Source organism: Leopardus geoffroyi, chromosome A2, assembly GCF_018350155.1.
Source record: "Leopardus geoffroyi isolate Oge1 chromosome A2, O.geoffroyi_Oge1_pat1.0, whole genome shotgun sequence".
NCBI classification, from domain to species: Eukaryota; Metazoa; Chordata; class Mammalia; order Carnivora; family Felidae; genus Leopardus; species Leopardus geoffroyi.
Window position 1 is genome coordinate 25,429,363 of NC_059331.1, and position 19,076 is coordinate 25,448,438.

Sequence of the window (19,076 nt, forward strand, 5' to 3'; positions counted from 1 at the left end):
TCTTTCCCAGGAGGGCAGAGTTGGCTTCCCCGGCCTTCCCACCTGTGACTTGCAATATCTATGCCTGTGGGCACCTGTCTGGTTCCTAGGCCAAGGAGTTTCTTGTAGCCAGAAGACTCTAGCCACTGGCTGGTGTCAAGCCTACGTGTCTCTGAGAGGTGTACAAAGGCAGTTCAGAATCAAAATATTGATGGGAAGCCCTGGACTCTGGAAAAGTAGAAGTGGGGGAGGGCAGAGAAAATGTTACATCCCTTGGGATAAGAGCAAAAAGAGGCAGAATGATATTCCTGAAATAATATGAATGCAACACAAAACGGGAATAATATATTCCCAATGTAAACAGTAAGTCACTAAAAAAATTTTTTTTCTTTCTGCAGTTTATTTTTTATCATTTACATCCAAGTTGGTTAGCACATGGTGCAACAATGATTTCAGGAGTAGATTCCTTAAGCCCCTTAACAATTTAGCCCATCCCCCCTGCCACAACCTCTCCAGCAACCCTCTGTTATCCACATTTAAGAGTCTTTTATGTTTTGTCCCCTCCCTGTTTTTATATTACTTTTGCTTCCCTTCCCTTATGTTCATCTGTTCTGTGTCTTAAAGTCCTCATATGAGTGAAGTCATATGATATTTGTCTTTCTCTGACTAATTTCACTTAGCATAATACCCTCTAGTTCCATCCACGTAGCTGCAAATGGCAAGACTTCATTCTTTTTGATTGCCGAGTAATACTCCAGTGTGTGTGTGTGTGTGTGTGTGTGTGTGTGTACCGCATCTTCTTAAAAATTTTTTTAATGTTTATTCATTTTTGAGAGACAGAGACAGAGCATGGTGGGGGAGGGGCAGAGAGAAAGAAGGAGACACAGAATCCAAAGCAGGCTCCAGGCTCTGAGCTGTCAGTACAGAGCCTGATGCAGGGCTTAAACTCACGAGCTGTGAGATCATGACCTGAGCAGAAGTCAGACACTTAACCAACTGAGCCACCCAGGTGCCCCTAAGCCACTATTGTAATTGAACAAAGTCTTAATAGATTTGAGCAGAGACTTATTTGGGGGAGCCATTAAAAAATGTATCATTATCCTCCCTAAAACTAACAAATTTTGTTAGGAGTATATTTACTTGGTTTTATCCATATGATGGGCATCAGGTCAAAGAGAAGTTTGGGATGTTGCTCGGCAAGCAATCCACTATGAAGAGAAATGGAAACATTTATTAGAAATAAGATGAAATTTGCTTCTAGAAATTGCTACTGAGATATTGGCTTTTAATACAAGAGAGGACTGGAAATATGCAGAGAAAGAAATATAAAACAAAACCAAGGAGGAAGCAATGAATAACAGTGGACAAATACCAATTCTTGCTGCTTTTTAAGTACCATCCATGAAGCACACACTATCCTATCACATTTGATCATCACCATGATCTTGTCCCCTTCCTTTTCCACACACAGGTGAACAGTGAAGGCTCAGAGAGGTTGAACAGTTTTCTCATAGTAACACAGCTCTTAAGTGCCAGAGTCAGGATTCAAACATACATCTGCCTGTCTAGTAAACCTGTCTTCTTTTCCCTGTGCTATATCGTTTATTTATTTGTTTGAGAAAAGGAGGGAGGGAAGGAAGGGAGGGACAGGAGAAAAGATGAATATATATATTCATCTATGTAAGTTAAATGATAAAAATGGAGAGGTGTGCATCGGTGGCTTAGTTGGTTAAGCGTCTGACTCTTGATTTCAGCTCAGGTCATGACCTCACGGTTTCTGAGATCAAGCCCTGCATAGAGCTCCATGCTGACAGTACAAAGCCTGCTTGGGAATCTCTCTCTCTCTCTCTCTCTCTCTCTCTCTCTCTCTCTCTTTCAAAATAAACTTAAAAAAAGGAAGAGAGAAATAACCAAATGAACTAGGTGCGGCTAATTCTGCTCAGAGCTCGGTTTTGGAATTATCTTTGTAATGATACAAAGGAGCTCTTTCCTGCTCCTCCTCAAGCGATTTTCTGGGTCTCAACATTCAACCCTCCCTTGAGAGCAAAGCCTAGCCCTGACCCTGGAAATAAAGGGTTATGCTTATTAACGGACTGATAAAGAGCAGGGCTCCAAGGGAAATAGTCTCTCCCCTTCTCTCTTACCCCTATGTATCTTATTTTTTTTTTAATTTTATTTATTTTTGAGACAGAGTGAGAGTGCAGAAGAGGTGCAGAGAGAGAGAGAGAGGGAGACAGAGGATCCGAAGTGGGCTGCACGCTGACACATAGAGCCCGATGTGGAGCTTGAACTCTGTGAGATCATGACCTGAGCTGAAGTCAAGAGCCAGGCGCTTAATTGACTCAGCCACCAAGGCCCCCCACTGCCACGCATTTTAAAAAGAATAGCAATGCTTGGTTTCCTAAGCTGGAAATTCAGTATTTATTTTATTTTTTTTTTTTTTTTTTTTTTTTTTTTTTTTTTTTTTTTTTTTTTTTTTTTTTTTTTTTTCAACGTTTATTTATTTTTGGGACAGAGAGAGACAGAGCATGAACGGGGGAGGTGCAGAGAGAGAGGGAGACACAGAATCGGAAACAGGCTCCAGGCTCCGAGCCATCAGCCCAGAGCCCGACGCGGGGCTCGAACTCACGGACCGAGAGATCGTGACCTGGCTGAAGTCGGACGCTTAACCGACTGCGCCACCCAGGTGCCCCCAGTATTTATTTTAAATATTTATTTATTTTGTCATATAAGAGAAAGTTTTCCATTCACTAACAGAAATGGGAAGTTCATTCTAACTGTGAAATGTTCAAAAGTTAGGTGCTCCTGCACATTACAAAATGGAAGGTAACAGTCCTAAAACAGAAGAAGTAAGAAATAATTTCAACTAACTTTTCTAGTCATAAGACCATTGAAATATTAACTAAAAATTCTTCAGGACCTAAAAATACTCACTTATCAATTGCCCCAGCCTGAGTAATGATTTATGGCAAGAATTCTGATATTATTTTTTACTTGCCATAGTCCCTAGAAGAGCCCTTTTGTTGCAGGGGTGGGGTGGGGTGGGTGGGAAGCAGTGTTTTACTTATTCATCTGCAATGAAGAAGTCTCGGCAGTTGAAAGCCCTGACCTTGTTCGGGACCAGCGTGCTCCATCAAGATATAACCCGTGGATGTAAACGCCGTCCTCTGGCGCCGTCTCAGATGTATCTGAAGGAATAACCTGAAGGGAGAGGCACATGCTAATAACGGTCTCTTCCCCAGACAACTTTGTCTCAGAAGGAAAACATCTCAATTTTCAGAACATACTCAGGGAAATGCGACTATATGATAGGTTGTGAAACTATAAATTTTTCAGTAGGAGTGTAAGTGTCAAAATGTATAATACAGTTATTTTTGAAGCATTTTATCACTTTTTATTGTACCTCATGTTTTTGCTGAAACCGGAGAGCAGCATTAGATGATCTAAGTCAAAAATGGAGATATATATCTAAGTCCTATCAGACGTAGCAAGGCAAACATACACTTTCTTCATGAGAGAATGGAAAGAAGTCATTTATAATGGACCATAAAAATATGAATTCTGCATATCTTCCTTGATTAACTACATGATTTTGAAATAATGATATACTGTGGAATTTAGGGGGGTTTGTACCTCAAATTCATATCCTAGTAAGTCAATAGGGATGGTATATTTTCTGGCATAATTCTGCATCGCTCCAGTGAGAAAGGCTTGGGTGAAAAAGAATCCTGAGAGCCAAAACACACAAGGTTTTCCTGAAGTATACCAGTCCTGGAAGGGGAAAACACAATGCACTATGTTCATTTCCAAACTCACATGAGCACCACCTGATCTGTAATTCCTGATTCTGGTTTGTGTGTTGTCCACACTTTCCACCACAGGACTCTCTTCCCCGACACAAACACGCAAACTACCTTGGCCTTCTACCTCTTTTCCCTTATAGTCACTCTTCTTGGATAATTCAAACTAATTTTAACATTAACCTGAATAACACAAAGTTTGAAAGGTTCAAATCTACAAAGAGCTGAGAGTAAATTATTTGGGGATGTGTGACTTACTCCCACTCAAAAGCAACCATCTTCAGATATCTCATGCAGTATATGACAGAGTGTTGATTCCAGCTCCTTAAAACTCTGGACTCCCCCCTGCCTCCACGCTTACTTCAGTTCAGATGTCCATTGTCTTTTTTCTGTATCGATGTGCACGTCTTCTCACTTCTCCCCTCTCTCTGCTCAGTACATCTAGAGTAATGTTTCCAGAGTATACCTCACCATGCATGGTTTGGATTGGATTTAGCATCTTGCATAATTCTTCAGTAATCTGCTACTACTCTACCAAATTAAAGTCTAAGCACCTTAGTCTCCTGTTTAACATACTTCATAATCTAGCCCCAAATTGTATTTCCAGCTTGATTCCTTTTTAAAATGTTTATGTTTATTTATTTATTTTGAGACAGAGTGTGTGCACGCAAGCGGGGAGGGGCAGAGAGAGAGGGAGGGAGAGAATCCCAAGCAGGCTCTGCTCTGTGAGTGCAGAGCCTGACAAGGGGCTTGAACTCATGAGCCATGACATCATAACCTGAGCCAAAACCAAGAGTCGGATGCTCAGTTGACTGAGCCATCCAGGCACCACCCCTGCCCCCCAGCTTGATCCCTTAACAGAAGACCATGGGGGAGGGGAAGGGGAAAAAAAAGTTACAGAGAGGGAAGGAGGCAAACCATAAGAGATTCTTAAATACAGAGAACAAACTAAGGGTAGATGGGGGGTGGGGGAGAGGGGAAAGTGGGTGATGGGCAGGGAGGAGGGCACTTGTTGGGATGAGCACTGGGTGTTGTATGGAAAACAATTTGACAATAAATTATATTAAAAAATATATAAATAAACAATTCTCCTTCAAGCATCTTACATTGTAACCAGACTACACTATATGCTGGTCTTTTCTCTGCATTGGGTGGACATCTGTTGTATTTTCTGCTTGTCTTAAAGTGACACTACTCTTCCATCCTTCTGGAAGAAGAACCTTTCTATACTTTCAACCCAAGCCCTTCTGGTGCAGGAACTCCACTTCCTGGGGTGGGCATGTGATTCCTGCCTGGCCAATGATACCCCCCAGTCATAGTGATTGATACAGGAATGGACATGTGACCCAGGCAAAGACAGAGATGTGGAGACTCTTGCTAGGACTTTTGGGGAAAAGATGCTCAGCTATTTGAAGTTGTGTGGATGTGAGGCCAGAGTTGCTGCTGCTGTTTTGCTACCATCACATGAGAACCTACCTGAGAATGGAGTCAACCCTCAGAGAAATGGAGCCAGGAAATGAGGTACAAGAATCCAGGACCAGGGCACTATTTTGTACCCCAGATCACCTCCTTCCTGGAGCCACTTGGCCCCCTGGATTTTTCAATTACTGAGGTAATAAACTTTATTTTTGTATATGTCAAATTTTGCAACAGAATCAATTCTAAATGATACAGTGCCTTTCGTTGCTCAGCTATCTCTAAGTTCTTTTCCTTTTTTTTACAGTGTCTGAAACCTCTCATAGTTTAGACCTGGCTCAAATGCTTCTTCATCCAATAAACAAACCCTGCTTTCCTGAGCTAGAAGAACTCTCTCCCTTTGAATTCCCAGAGCATTTTACAAGTTGATCTGCTATGACACATCCCTTACTCTATTATATTCGTGGTTGGTTTGTTTTTTCTTAGATACATAGCTTATCCCCCTGTAGGCTATTGGCAACTTGAAGGCAGGGCTTACGTTGTCATTGCCTTTTTATCTCACAAAGCACACAACAAGATGTTTTGGACAAAATGGGTCTCAGTTCACATTAGTTGAGAGAACAGATGAATCAATAAAATGAACTTTGTCTCTGAGCGAGCAGTGCACTGTGGGAAGAAACCAGCTTTGCTTCCTGGGAGGAAGAGAACAAACCACTGCTGGAGATGTTGCAATAGTCCAAGCTACCAAATCAAGAAGAGGTGGAGAAAGAGGCGGGGCTTGACAAGGACACAAGCCAGGCAGATCCAGCACTGTGCGCAAGAAAGCTGTAAGAACCCAGAAGGCAAGTGTATAGAAAATTCCCTGGCTCACTCCAGGGCTTCATTTAGCCAAGAATGTCATGAGTGTCTGGGTCAGTGACTTGTACAGAGTTTCTGAATTAGCTACCATTTACTGGATGCTTAGTGCTTGCCAGGCATTGTGCTAAGCACTTGACATGCATCACCTCATTTAGTCCACAAAATAACTCCGTGAGTTATTCCTCCCATTTTACAGACAAGGAAACTGGAGTGCAGAAAGATGAGTAATATCTTGCTCCAAGTCACACAGTCACTAAGTGTCAGATCCAGGATTTAACCTGAGAGTATAACCAGTGTGTAAAACGCTTAGGAAAAAAAAAAAAAAAAAAAAAAAAAGCACAAGAAGGAGAAAGGGAAGATAAATAGGGTAAATGGTGATAGAGAAATGAGGAAAAGACAGAAACTCCAGATGACTCATTTGCTTAATTAAGAAGCATTAGGAGATGAAGTCAAGACTCCAGGAGAGGGGGAGCCTGGGTGGCTCAGTTGGTTAAGTGTCTGACTTTGGCTCAGGTCATGATCTCACGGTTTGTGGGTTCAAGCTCTGCATTGGGTTCTCTGGTGTCAGCACAGAGCCTGCTTCAGATCCTCTGTCGGCACCCCCCCACCCCCTGCCTCTCCCCTACTTGTGCTCTGTCTCTCTCAAAAATAAATAAACCTTTAAAAAAAAGAGTCCAGGAGAAAGAAAGGTAAGAGGAAAACTGTATGGCTTCTCTAAGGGTAAGAGGACAATAGGGACAGATCCATTCAGAGGGAGGCATGTGGTGAAGGATGATAAAGGTGCCTGATAATAGAGTGAGGTCTTTCTTACTCATTCGAATGGAATGATTCCAAGGGAAAATCCAGATTTCAGGAAGTAGGGAGTTGGACATGAACTTCACATCAACAACAAAAGGAATTTGTCCTGGAGACTATCCCTGCTGGCACCATGCCAGGACCCCTCTGAAAGACCAAGGTAATGGCTCTTGAATGCCCTTCAGGAAGAAGCAGTATATGGAAAGTGCAAGCAGTTCCAAAAAAAGCTTGGGAAATGAACTGGAGTATAAAAAAAAGGAAGACTGTGACAAGGGGAGGATATGATTAACTACAAGGCAAATGCCTTTTTTTCTTTATTTTTTTTACTATTTATTTTTGAGAGAGAGAGACAGACAGAGGGTGAGCAGGGGAGGGGCCGAAAGAGAGAGGGAGACACAGAATCCATAGAAGCCTCCAGGTTCTGAGCTGTCAGCACAGAGCCCAACACAGGGCTCGAACTCACAAGCCGTGAGATCATGACCTGAGCCAAAACTGGATGCTTAACCGACTGAGCCACCAGGTGCCCCTAAGGCAAATGCTGTTGATAAGGGATGGGAAGAGGCAGGTCCACACAGGAGGAACTCCGAAGACAAGTTGTACATGTGGCCAGGATTCACCTAGTAGACACAGTTTACCTATCAAATTAGCAAAGATAAAAAACAACATATATCTGAGAAACAGGCCCTCTTATTCACTATTGTTGGGGATACAATGAAATAATTTTTCTGGCTGATTAGGTAATATCAAAACCCTAAAAATCAAAACCCTAAAATATCAAAAACCCTAAAAATATCCAAATGGAATTGATTACGGCATTAAAAGAATGAAGATCCACTGACCAAATGAATAAGGATTCACTGAACAAGAGGAATTTTTCTAGAAACGCAAGGATGGTTTTCCACTTGGAAATCTAGGGAATAGTTCAATGCAATAATAAGCTAAAGAGGGGGGGGAATCACATCATTAGCAATAAATGCTGAAAAGGCATTTGATAAAGTTCAACAATTTATGATTTTACCAAAGAATAGTCCACTTTTACTGAATTCTTACCACATACCATGGATTGTTACCCTATGAGGTAAAATTAAACATTTTATGGATGAGAAAACCATTATGTGGCAACTCTTCTAGAGCCTGAACACTGACAACCCCAATGTAGACTGTTTCTTTTGTTAAATGTAAAATCTATACAACCAGCTCCTATAAATTAATTTTTAAGAAATAGTTCAAAAGAAAAATGGGCCTAGGAAGGAGATGAAGAGGCGATTCATAGGAGAAAATACAAATGGTAAGCACACACACCAAAAGAAACACAAGCTCACCAGTTACCAAAAAAAAAAAAAAAAAAAAAAAAAAGCAAATTGAAATAATAAGATATTATCAATCTATTCAATTGGTAAAAATTAAAAAGGGGTATATGAGAAAGCTGCTCTCTCCACATCCTCACAAGCACTGGCTATTTTATGATTAGCTTCTACAGTGAAACAAATAAAGCTCTTCTGTAATAAAAAGGCAACTAGGGACACCTGGGTGACTCAGTCGGTTAAGTGTCCAACTCTTGATTTTGGCTGAAGTCATGATCTCACTGTAGGTTGTGAGATCAAGCCCCAAGTCTGGTTCTGTGCTGGGTGTGGAGCCTGCTTGAGATCCGCTTTCTCTCTCTCTCTCTCTCTCTCTGCCCCTCCCCCCCCAAAAAAGAAAAAAAGGCAACTAAACAGGGAAAGGTCATATACCTAATTTGAATTTCCAAAAAGTGTTTTTGGGGCTCTCCCCAACTCTCATAAATATTAACCCACATAAATATTAACCATACAATGGGGGCAAGCCAAGGAGCTAAGGAAGAGAAATAGTGCCCTGAACATCCTTTATATGTGTATTTTGGGATGGAGGGTGGAGACTTAAAAGCATTCAACGTTTCCCTGGTTTTATGAGATAAGGGATAAGAAGCATGGATTTTAAGTCAGTGGCCAATTATTGGTAAATCCATATCTCAGGCTCTTTTTTTGAGATTTACCCCCAGTACTAAAACTACAAGACCAAGTATGTGGTCTCAGAGAACCACAGACTTAGAATCTTTTTTTTCCCCATGTTTTGTTTATTTTTGAGAGGGAGAGCATGAGTGGGGGAGGGGCAGAGAGAGAGGGAAAGAGAAAATTCCAAGCAGGCTCTGTGCTGACAGCAGTGAGCCCAGTGCAGGGCTTGAACTCATGAACTGTGAGATCATGACCTGAGCTGGAGTCAGACATTCAACCAACTGGACCACCCAGGTGCCCCAAACTTAGAACGTTAAAAAAATATATCACATTTTACTTGGACTATGTAAAGTAAAATTTTAATTTTCTACTGAGTACTTTGAAATATGTGTAATTTTTAACATTCTAAAATTTTGGTTAGATTACCATGAAACCACTAACCACATTCCATTCAACCCAGAGACACCGAAGTGACCAGAGTGTTTTCTAATCTCTCCCCAGTCAACCAAAAACTAAAATTCTACACACACACACACACACACACACACACACACACACACACACACATAATCCTTTACCTGTAAAAAGTTCAACCGGGCTAGAAAATCTGTGATGTAACTTCCTAGGGGTTTAAGACTTGGATATGATCGTGCAGCCCATATTTCTGGAACCTTTCCAACAAGCAAACTGCCAGAGAGTGCCTCCAGTGCAGAATCCATTACGACCAAACCCTTAATAGCTTTTTCAAGGTCCCGTAGAGTATTGCGTATAGTTCTAATTAAACTGCAAAGAAAAGAATCACATTATCATTGTACATACGCTGGTAAATATAAACATACTGTTTTTCCAGAAAAAGAAATCTCACTCACGGCTTTATGGGAGTGTTTCCCCGAATGTACTCACCTCCCTCTTGGTAATGGAAGGTACTTTTAGGTGATACTTGGATGAACCTTTTTTTAAGTTTATTTATTTTGAAAGAGAGAGAGCATGAGAGAGGCAGAGAGAGGGGGAGAGAGAGAATCCTAAGCAGGCTCCGCACTGTCAGTGCAGAGCCCGATGCAGGGTTTGAGCTCACAAACTGTGAGATCATGACTTGAGCCGAAATCAAGAGTTGGATGCTTAACCGACTGAGCCACCCATGCACGCCTGGATGAAACTTTTTCATTTTAATCATTACATAATACAGAAAATGGTACCAAACAGCATATCAAAATTGTTTTCTGGGTGTTATGGCTTAAGACCAGGCTAATTTAAGCAGAGGATGACTTGGGGGAAAATATTAGGTAAATGATGTTCCAGATGGCATGAAAGTATGGAAGAGTTATAAACGTGTAATGCAAAGGCTGACATTTGTGAAATGATGCATTAAAGCATAAAGCATATATTCACTGATATGCTTGCAAAGACTTTGCTTCTCACATAGGCCCAAACTGCTGAGAACACCATAAATATACCTGAAGTAAGGGTTTTAGGCTAGAAGCCTAAGCAACAGAGAGACAATATGGTAGTACATATAAATGTGTATGGTCTTTAAATAAAAAATACTGAACTAAGGCATCATAGTGTTTTAATATGTTTTGTTTTTAAATGTCAGCAAATCCTGAAACCCAAATAAACTTGAAAACATCTTAGAAAATTCATGACCAAAACAATTTCTCCATCCCTTAAGCCGTATTGTACTGTAGAAAATTCAGTGAAAAAATTCAAAGGGGCACCTGGGTGGCTCAGTCAGTTAAGTGTCTGACTCTTGATTTCAGCTCAGGTCATGATCTCATGGTTCATGAGTTTGAGCCCCAGGTTAAGCTCTGTGCTAACAGTGTGGAACCTGCTTGGGATTCTTTTTTCCTCTCTCTCTCTGCCCCTCCCTCACTCTTCCTTTCTCTCTCTCTCCCTCTTTCAAGATACATAAATAAACATTTAAAAAATTCAGAGCAAAAATTTGTTTGCTATCATGGGGTACCTAATCAACCTAGGTTGGACTCAGGAAGAAAAGGGAGGGTGCATGTGTCACATGGTGGAACAATGACAAAAGAGGTAACTACATACAGGCTCAATTAATATTCATTTGGTCCTGAGTTCCTGAGGAGACTAGTAAAGGATGGATGAAAAATTATGATGAATGAATATTTTCACATAAATTTCACAAAAATAAATTCACATGTAAGTAAAAATAGATCTCATTTCCATCATCACTTTTGCATTCTAAAAGATACCCTCGCTTCTGGGGCGGAAGATGATACAACTTTAAAGAGTAGGAGTGGATCCTAAGGAAATGGCAGGTTTGGATAATTTTTTCTTAAAATTTTAATGTGTGTCTTTTTTTTTTTTATCAACTTGGGTTGGTTGTCTTCTGAACCCACAAGGGTAGAGATCCTTACTTGTTAAATCTTTCCATTTCTTGTACTAACACAGTATTCATGCTCTCTTCATAGCTCACAGGATACTTCAATAGTGCTGTTTCAATGTTGAAATCATTCGGTAGCTAAGAGAATGGGTTTGGAAGGTCACATATTACACTCAGAATGGATAATTCACTTCATTCAGCTGTCCTATCACTAATAGCTAACACGAGGCAGTTACTGTGGGCTGAGCATTGTGCTAGCTGCTTCCCATACATTATCTCATTTCACCTTTACCTTACACTCTCATCATCTCCATTATACAGATGAGGATATTCAAGTACAGTTAATCTTTGAACAGTGCAGGTTAGGGCACCGACTCCACACCCCCCCCCCCCATATAGTCAAAACTCCATGTATAAATTCAACTCTCCAAAAACTTAAAAAAAAAATTTTTTTTTAATGTTTTTATTTTTGAGACAGAGACAGACAGATCGCAAGCGGGGGAGGAGCAGAGAGAGCGGGAGACACAGAATCCAAAGCAGGCTCCAGGCTCTGAGCTGTCAGCACAGAGCCCAATGCGGGGCTCGAACTCACAGACTGTGAGATCATGACCTGAGCTGAAGTTGGATGCTCAACCGACTGAGCCACACAGGCACCCCCAAAAACTTTTTTTTAATTAAAAAAATTCTTTTTGATATTTGTTTATTTTTGAGAGAGAGAGACACAGAGCATGAGCAGGAAAGGGGCATAGAGAGAGGGAGACACAGAATCCTAAGCATGCTCCAGGCTCTGAGCTGTCAGCCCAGAGCCTGACGTGGGACTTGAACCCATGGACTGTGAGATCATGACCTGAGCTGAAGTTGGACGCCCAACCGATTGAGCCTCCCAGGTGCCCCTCCAAAAACTTAGTTACTAATAACCTACTATTGACTGGAAGCCTTACCACTAACATAAACAGTCAACACATATTTTGTATGTCATATGTATTCTATACTGTATTCTTGCAATAAAGGAAGCTAGAAAGAAAATATTAAGAACATCTTAAAGAAGGGAAGAAACATATTATCGTGCTATATTTATAAAAATAAATTCATATGTAAGTGTATCTGTGCAGTTCAAACCTGTGTTGTTCAAGGGTCAACTGTACAGAGAGGTTGAATAACTGCCCAAGGGCACACAGCCAAAAGGTGATTTGTTTAAACCCACAGGTCTCTAACTGTAAAGCCCATGCTCTTTACTATAGGCTATGGCACTTAGCAGAAGATACAGATTTCTGAAAAGCCATGTGATTTCTTTTGTAAGCCGAATCTCATTTTCCACTGATAGAACAGATTTTCCATTTCATAACTGTTTTAGGGTTATTTTCAATCAGTTATTAAGTGGCTCCAAATAGCTTAGCTTACCCCACTTTCAAATAATTAATGTGTGACTGTAGCGGGGTTCCAGGTTATAGAGAGAGAAGACTATCTGATTTCTATGAGGCACCTCAGAGATGCTTGAGAAGTGAAGGGGACTTTGGGACTGATAACCAAGTCTTAAGACACTGGAAGTCACACTCCTATAAGGCAAAGAAGTTTCCCAATCAGGGAAGTTCTGAACAAAGAACTGAGCTGCCCAGAGTGTCTGTAGATGATGGTCCCTGAGCGGTGCAAAAGACTTACAATAATGTAAGTCACACTAGCTGCTGTCATTCAAGGACCCTTGATGCCAAATAAGTCCAAAATGCCACTGTTAGGTAACTTCCTGTTAGGGACCTTGTGAGAGCCACCATTCTGCAAGGGCCAGAACCACCACTCCCCATCCCCCGAGATAAACTGCAGAACCAGTAAGGGACCACGGGGGAGAGAGGCAAAGAGCAGAAGCAGCAGTCCAGGGGACAGAGTGGGAGGAGGCTGGCTGGCTTTCACCCAAGGGTTACAGCAGGGCAGCTCCCCTCTTTCTCCAGTGGCTGCAGCAACGTGTCTTGCGAGGAGGCTCTCCTTAAAGGGGGGGGGGGGCAGAGTGCTGTCCATGGGTCTTCAAGACAGATGGACTATGGGTCAGGCTCTGCTCTGTCAGAATACTTGACACTGAAATATGGGGACAATTACAGTATTTACCCCAGAGGGGAATCGTGAAGATCTGCACATGCGATCATAATCCTTCTAAAGTTCCCTTTGTAGTTCCTTATGGAATTTAAGACACAGAAAAAAGGTGACAGGAAAGAGTATCATCCCACTCTACCTAGTAGGCTAAGTACTTCGAGCTATATTATAAAGGAAAAAAAAGGTGTAGTTGCTAAGTTAGTGCTGATCTTACCTCCCTGTGCCCCCTCACTCCCTAAGATACAGATTAAAAACTGTTCACTCCTTGAACCAGCAAATTCAGACCATTTCCTCCAGTTTTTAAAAAGTAGGTCTATTCATTATCTTTGGAAACAATAATAAGTCATATGTTCATTCGCTCATCCACAACTATAGTTGCTAAGAACTTACTATGTGCCATCATGCAAATCATTTTAAATTCATGTTTTGTTTTTGTTTTAGAGAGCGTATGTGCACACATGAGCAGGGGAGGAGGAGGGAGAGACAGAGAGAATCCTAAGCAGGCTCCATGCTCCACATGGGGCTCGATCCCACAACCCTGGGATCATCACCTTAGCCAAAATCGAGAGTCGGATGCTCAACTGAGCGAGCCACCCAGGCACCCCAAATTCATGATCTTTTAAATGTTCACAAGAACCTTATACAGTTGGTACTATAATCACCACTTTACAGATTTGGGAACTAATCCTCACAAAGGCAAAGTATCTCACTCAAGATCCTAATGCTGTTCAACTGGAGTGCTCAGATTGCCATTTCAGGACCACTTTAATTTACATTATAAGCATCAGATTCTAAACTAAACATCACCTTGTTGAGAATATCTTCAGTAATTTCTAATAGAATCTGGTCAGTACTTCCTGAGGACCTGGTCTGTTTGGAGCCTCCCTGGGTGAGAAGCAAGGACTCAAAGAGGACTTTGGTTTGATGCAGATCTTTGGAGATATCAACATTTTCATGTAATCCAAATATCTCAGGGTGTTGAGTAAATGGAAGTTTCTACCAGAAAACAGATGAAGAAAGCATCACATTTTCACCAGATACATTAATTGAAAAGGTAAACACATGCAGCCCCAAAAGGGTTAAAAATCAACTATACATTAATCCACGAGACATCAAACTCTCCCAATTTTCAGTAATTTCTAGAAACAAAAGATACTGAAAGTTGATTGAAAACCATACTACTTGGCTAGCCCTCTATATTACAGGGGAACATTTCATTATTTGCTTTTAGAAAAATCACACTTAGGTCTAACCCCATTTTCAGTGACATCAGTTACCTTAATGAATTCAATGTACTCATCGTAGGAGCCTTTGGGAGGTGCAAAATAGTTTCCACTGGGAGAAAACTTGTAATGAGGGTTTTCAATTATTTGTGGATTATAAAAGTCAGCCAGCATGGTTAAGAGGAGACGTCTGTCCCAATCATCTGTCACTCTTCCTCCATAGTTACATTCCCCAGTCAGGTAGGAGATGGCTTCAAATGGAATTGTGTTGTACTCATTTATAAATAACTGAAACAAAGAAAAAATGAAGTGAGAAAAACCTTAAAGTCTTTCACGTCATTTCCATTTTAAGATGAAATTAAATGTCAAGATGCATAGAGGTGGGGTTGAAAGAATTATCACCATGAGTTACCTTTGGATGGCTGGGATTGTTCATATTTATTTTAAATTACTTTGCTTATCTGCATCTTCCAATTTGGTGGGGGGGGGCAGGGTGGGAAATAAACATGTATTGCTTCTGTAATAAGAAAACTGTTTAACAAAAAAAAGATGACATGAAAATTACCAAGTCTTTTTCATATGGATTTGGGTAATTTGCCCTTGTTTTAGGGTATTGTTTGTTAATTAGGGGCAATTTTGTCCCCAAGGGGACATCTGGCAATATCTGGGGACATTTTAGATCTGTGGTTGGAGGTGTTACTGCCATCTAGTGGGCAGAAACTTGAGACGCTGCTAAACAGTGCACAGGACAGCTGCCCACAGTAAGGAGCTATCTGACTCCAAATGCCAAGAGCACCAACACCGAGAACCAGGTGCCTGGTTTTGGGCACTGTTTGCAATGTGATAAGAACAAAGAAATTCCAAACTTTAGTGCCAAAGCCTGGTTCACACAACATGACACCATTTACAATAGTAACAAAAACTGGAACACCTGGCTGGCTCAGTCAGAAAAGCATCTGACTCTTGACCTTGGGGTTGTGAGTTTGAGCCCCAGTTGGGTATAGAGATTACTTAAATAAATAAAACTTTAAAAAGTAATAAAAACTATTTGCATAGCTTTTATATTGTCTTATTCATCTCCCAATAACCCTGTAAAGTAGGAAACTGAGTCTGGGAAATGTGAAATGATATGAAGGCCTGAATTTATTTCTCCTTTACATTTTCCCACACACAGGAATTTTGGTAGTATATGTATTGGGATGGTATAAGTTACTGGATGGGAGCTTTTTCTTGCCCCTGAAAATTACCTAATAGTGCAGGAATTATAGCAGAAATGGTACACAGTTAAGAAAAAATATCTCTAAATTATCCAGAGCCAACTTAAAAGAAGATATCAATCTTTTTTGGAGACTTCCATGTTTTCAGGAGGAAGAGAAGTGTCAAGAGATATGAATAGGAGACAGACAGAGGGAAAGTACTCTTTGGGGGGGGCGTGGTGAATAAGTTATTTGTGAAAGAGGCGAGTTTCTCCCTTTCTTCTCTTTGGGGGAAAGAAAGGTGTGTTTAACTGGGTTTCCCTCCTTTCCCAAAACTAAAGGAAGAAACCACAAGAGAAATTCATGTTAAATTCATGGCAAATGCAAGATGTGGAGAACAACTCATTCCTTGGTTGTCTATCAACTTAGCCATCAGTTTCATTGATTAACCTTTTTGGAAGCAAGCAGTATTTTGCTGGTATGACTAGGTAAAGATGGTTTAAAGACTGCCCCCTCTCAAGTACCCTGTTCTTGAAGATATAAAAGATAGATTTAATCTATGCCCTCCAGCTCCAGTGTTGGGACCAGAAAGGTTGATGACACCAGAGGCTGCAGGCAGGGGCCTGGCCAGAAGGTGGAGAATTCTCAGTTGACTGGTTTTCTGCAGTAGGATGGTTTTAGCAAGACATTCTCCAAGCTTGCGCTCTATCTACTAAATTATTTTTAAAAAACAAACAAACCCAATATTTAGAATCAATGTCATTTTATCATGTAATTGTGATTCTATAAGCACTAATTTCATCAGTTGTTCAGGGATTTTCAAATTGATACGTTTGTTCTAGTTAAGGTTTCTGCCTTGTGTAAAAGAAAAAAGAGGGGCACCTGGGTGGCTCAGTTGGTTGAGCATCTGACTTCATCTCAGGTCATGTTCTCATGGTTCATGAATTTGAGCCCCACATCGGGCTCACTGATGTTAGTGCAGAACCCGCTTCAGATCCTCTGTCCCCCTCTCTCTCTGCCCCTCTCCAACTCATGCTCGCTTTCTCTCTCAAAAATGAATAAACATTTATTTAAAAAAAGGAAGAGTTGAGGGGCGCCTGGGTGGCGCAGTCGGTTAAGCGTCCGACTTCAGCCAGGTCACGATCTCGTGGTCCGTGAGTTCGAGCCCCGCGTCGGGCTCTGGGCTGATGGCTCAGAGCCTGGAGCCTGTTTCCGATTCTGTGTCTCCCTCTCTCTCTGCCCCTCCCCCGTTCATGCTCTGTCTCTCTCTGTCCCAAAAATAAATAAACGTTGAAAAAAAAATTAAAAAAAAAAGGAAGAGTTGATAAAATATCAGCAGTTTCTATAAAAATTATTTGTTATGCTATAAATATGATTAAATGTTCATACCCTTACAAAACCCCACCTAAGTAAAACCTAATAGCATCAAGTGGGTTTTATCAACACTTCCGGTTTCCCTTTACGAGGCTCCATGTCACAAAGGCTCTTGTCACAGCAAAGAAGCAGAAATATATTAATACTCTGGTTGTCCATCTGGATTACTATATTTAGTAAAATATGACAGAAATAATGGGAAAAGTATTGGGATTGGAGAGACTGGAGTTCAAATCCTACCTCAATGGGCAAACTCGTTTCTTAGCTTTGGTTTTCTCAAAAATAGGGATAATACCAACCTTACAGGGGTGCTGTGAGGAATAAAATTAATATAAGTAACGTGCCTAGTTCTAAGTCTGAGTCAGTAGGAATTTACAGCAGTTTTTTTTTTTGCCGGGAGAGGGCCAGAGGCTGCTGACTATCAGAATAGATCACATTGTGAGTCTACAGAAACTGGAAAACCCTGCCACTCACTTTTCCAGCCTCTTTTATTTATTTTTTAAATGTTTATTTGTTTTTGAGAGTGTGAGCAGGGGAGGGACAGAGAGAGAGACACACACAGAACCTGATGCAGGCTCCAGGCTCTGAGTGGTCAGCACAGAGCCTGATGCAGGGCTTGAACTCACAGACCGCAAGATCATGACCTGAACCGAAGTCAGATGCTTAACCAACTGAGCCACCCAGGCACCCATTCTAGCCTCTTTCAGAGTTAAAGTTAGGCCTGCAAGTTAGACGTTGAACTGGGGTTTAGAGGTCGAAAAAGCAGGAACAGCAAGAATCTTTTTTTGATGACATCAGAGGGCCTGGAGTAGACGAGAGTCTGTGCAGCAGCTCTCTGAGCAGTGGTGTCTAATATTCAACCAGGGTTGAGGAGCTGCTGTTACCAAGACATGGTGTGAATCTGGATATGAGTCTGGATGCCTGGGCTGGCCAGCCATCTTGGTGATTCTATGATCTACCCAAATATTCTTTTCATAAATTCCTTTTCTACTTAGAGCTAAACTGTAGCTTTGAGCAGAGGAAGAGAGTAGAGAATAATAAGGACCTATAGAATGCCAACACTTAAGGAAGGCACTGCAGAAAGACAGAAAGAACCAAAGTCCTTGATGGCAACACTTGCTGAATCAACCAACTCCAGAGCCTGTCCTTCCTCTGTACCTCTTTATTATGTGAGATGATAAGTTCCATTATGGCTTAAGCCAGTTCGAATCAGGTTTTCTGTTACTTGCAGCAGCAGAAGTCCATAGAGATAGTGCTTCATAAACCGTAGTTATAATTTTTACTACTATCTCCCACCTACTAGTGATGTTGGGAGGAGTAAGTTTATCTAAGCAAAGGGAATTGCCTAGGGCCTGACACACAGTGATCCTCCAGCAATGTTAATTCCTTTCTAATTTTACCTGTAGTTGTTGAATACTGATGCGTAAGTCAGATTCATTAAATCCATATGGAATATTCCAACCAAGAGGACCAAATTTCTTTCTCTCTTGCACAAGGGCATGAAAAAAACAAACTCCAAACAGCAACTTCTCCCATGCCTTTAGTATAAAAATTATGCAACAAGAGAAAATTTTGATCAGATTTCCATTAGTAAAATGAGGGGAATCAACAGTATTTTTCATTATATGAGTCTATGATCATATATTTCTGCAAACTTCTATTTAAAAACAATGCATACTATAAAAACTATTAATCTTATGACTCAAAACCTCCAAAGCTAGACAAACTGCAATATTAAACTTGATTAAAATGCAAAAGTTCTACCATTTGCCAAAGTAGTAGCTACTAATACTTTGGTATTGTTTAGATATTTACAACTTCAGTAGCTCAATGTTATCACTAGCATATGCTCACTACAAGTGAGCGAACATAGTCATTATGATAGGAATAAACCCAAATACATAGTTCCTGATTCTATGACTTTCCATGTGGAGGTCACTTTTGAAACCCTTGTTTATGCTCTCCTGGCGTCTTCATATGTGTCGGTGCTCTGGAGGATGGCCATCCACCTCTATGAAGACCCCCTCCCCCACCAC

At 41.0% G+C, this 19,076-nt stretch overlaps 1 protein-coding gene and 1 long non-coding RNA gene across 5 annotated transcripts in view; one reads left to right on the plus strand and one right to left on the minus strand.

The window, feature by feature from the left end:
- DNAH12 (dynein axonemal heavy chain 12) overlaps positions 1-19,076 on the minus strand; it is a 220,239-nt gene that overhangs the window by 988 nt on the left and 200,175 nt on the right. For 3 of the 4 annotated variants that reach the window (XM_045493288.1, XM_045493286.1, XM_045493287.1), the window contains 8 exons: positions 18,441-18,578; positions 14,525-14,758; positions 14,055-14,243; positions 11,200-11,303; positions 9,400-9,604; positions 3,613-3,750; positions 3,089-3,180; positions 1,120-1,187 (listed from right to left, as the gene is read on the minus strand). In XM_045493288.1, coding sequence (XP_045349244.1) covers positions 1,120-1,187; positions 3,089-3,180; positions 3,613-3,750; positions 9,400-9,604; positions 11,200-11,303; positions 14,055-14,243; positions 14,525-14,758; positions 18,441-18,578 — 1,168 coding nt within the window. The remainder of the gene's footprint in view (positions 1-1,119; positions 1,188-3,088; positions 3,181-3,612; positions 3,751-9,399; positions 9,605-11,199; positions 11,304-14,054; positions 14,244-14,524; positions 14,759-18,440; positions 18,579-19,076) is intronic. The other variant, XM_045493289.1, reaches the window with a different exon arrangement.
- On the plus strand, positions 4,789-6,363 carry LOC123605773. The gene is made up of 2 exons (XR_006715881.1): positions 4,789-5,391; positions 5,503-6,363. It is a non-coding gene; the product is annotated as an uncharacterized LOC123605773 (long non-coding RNA).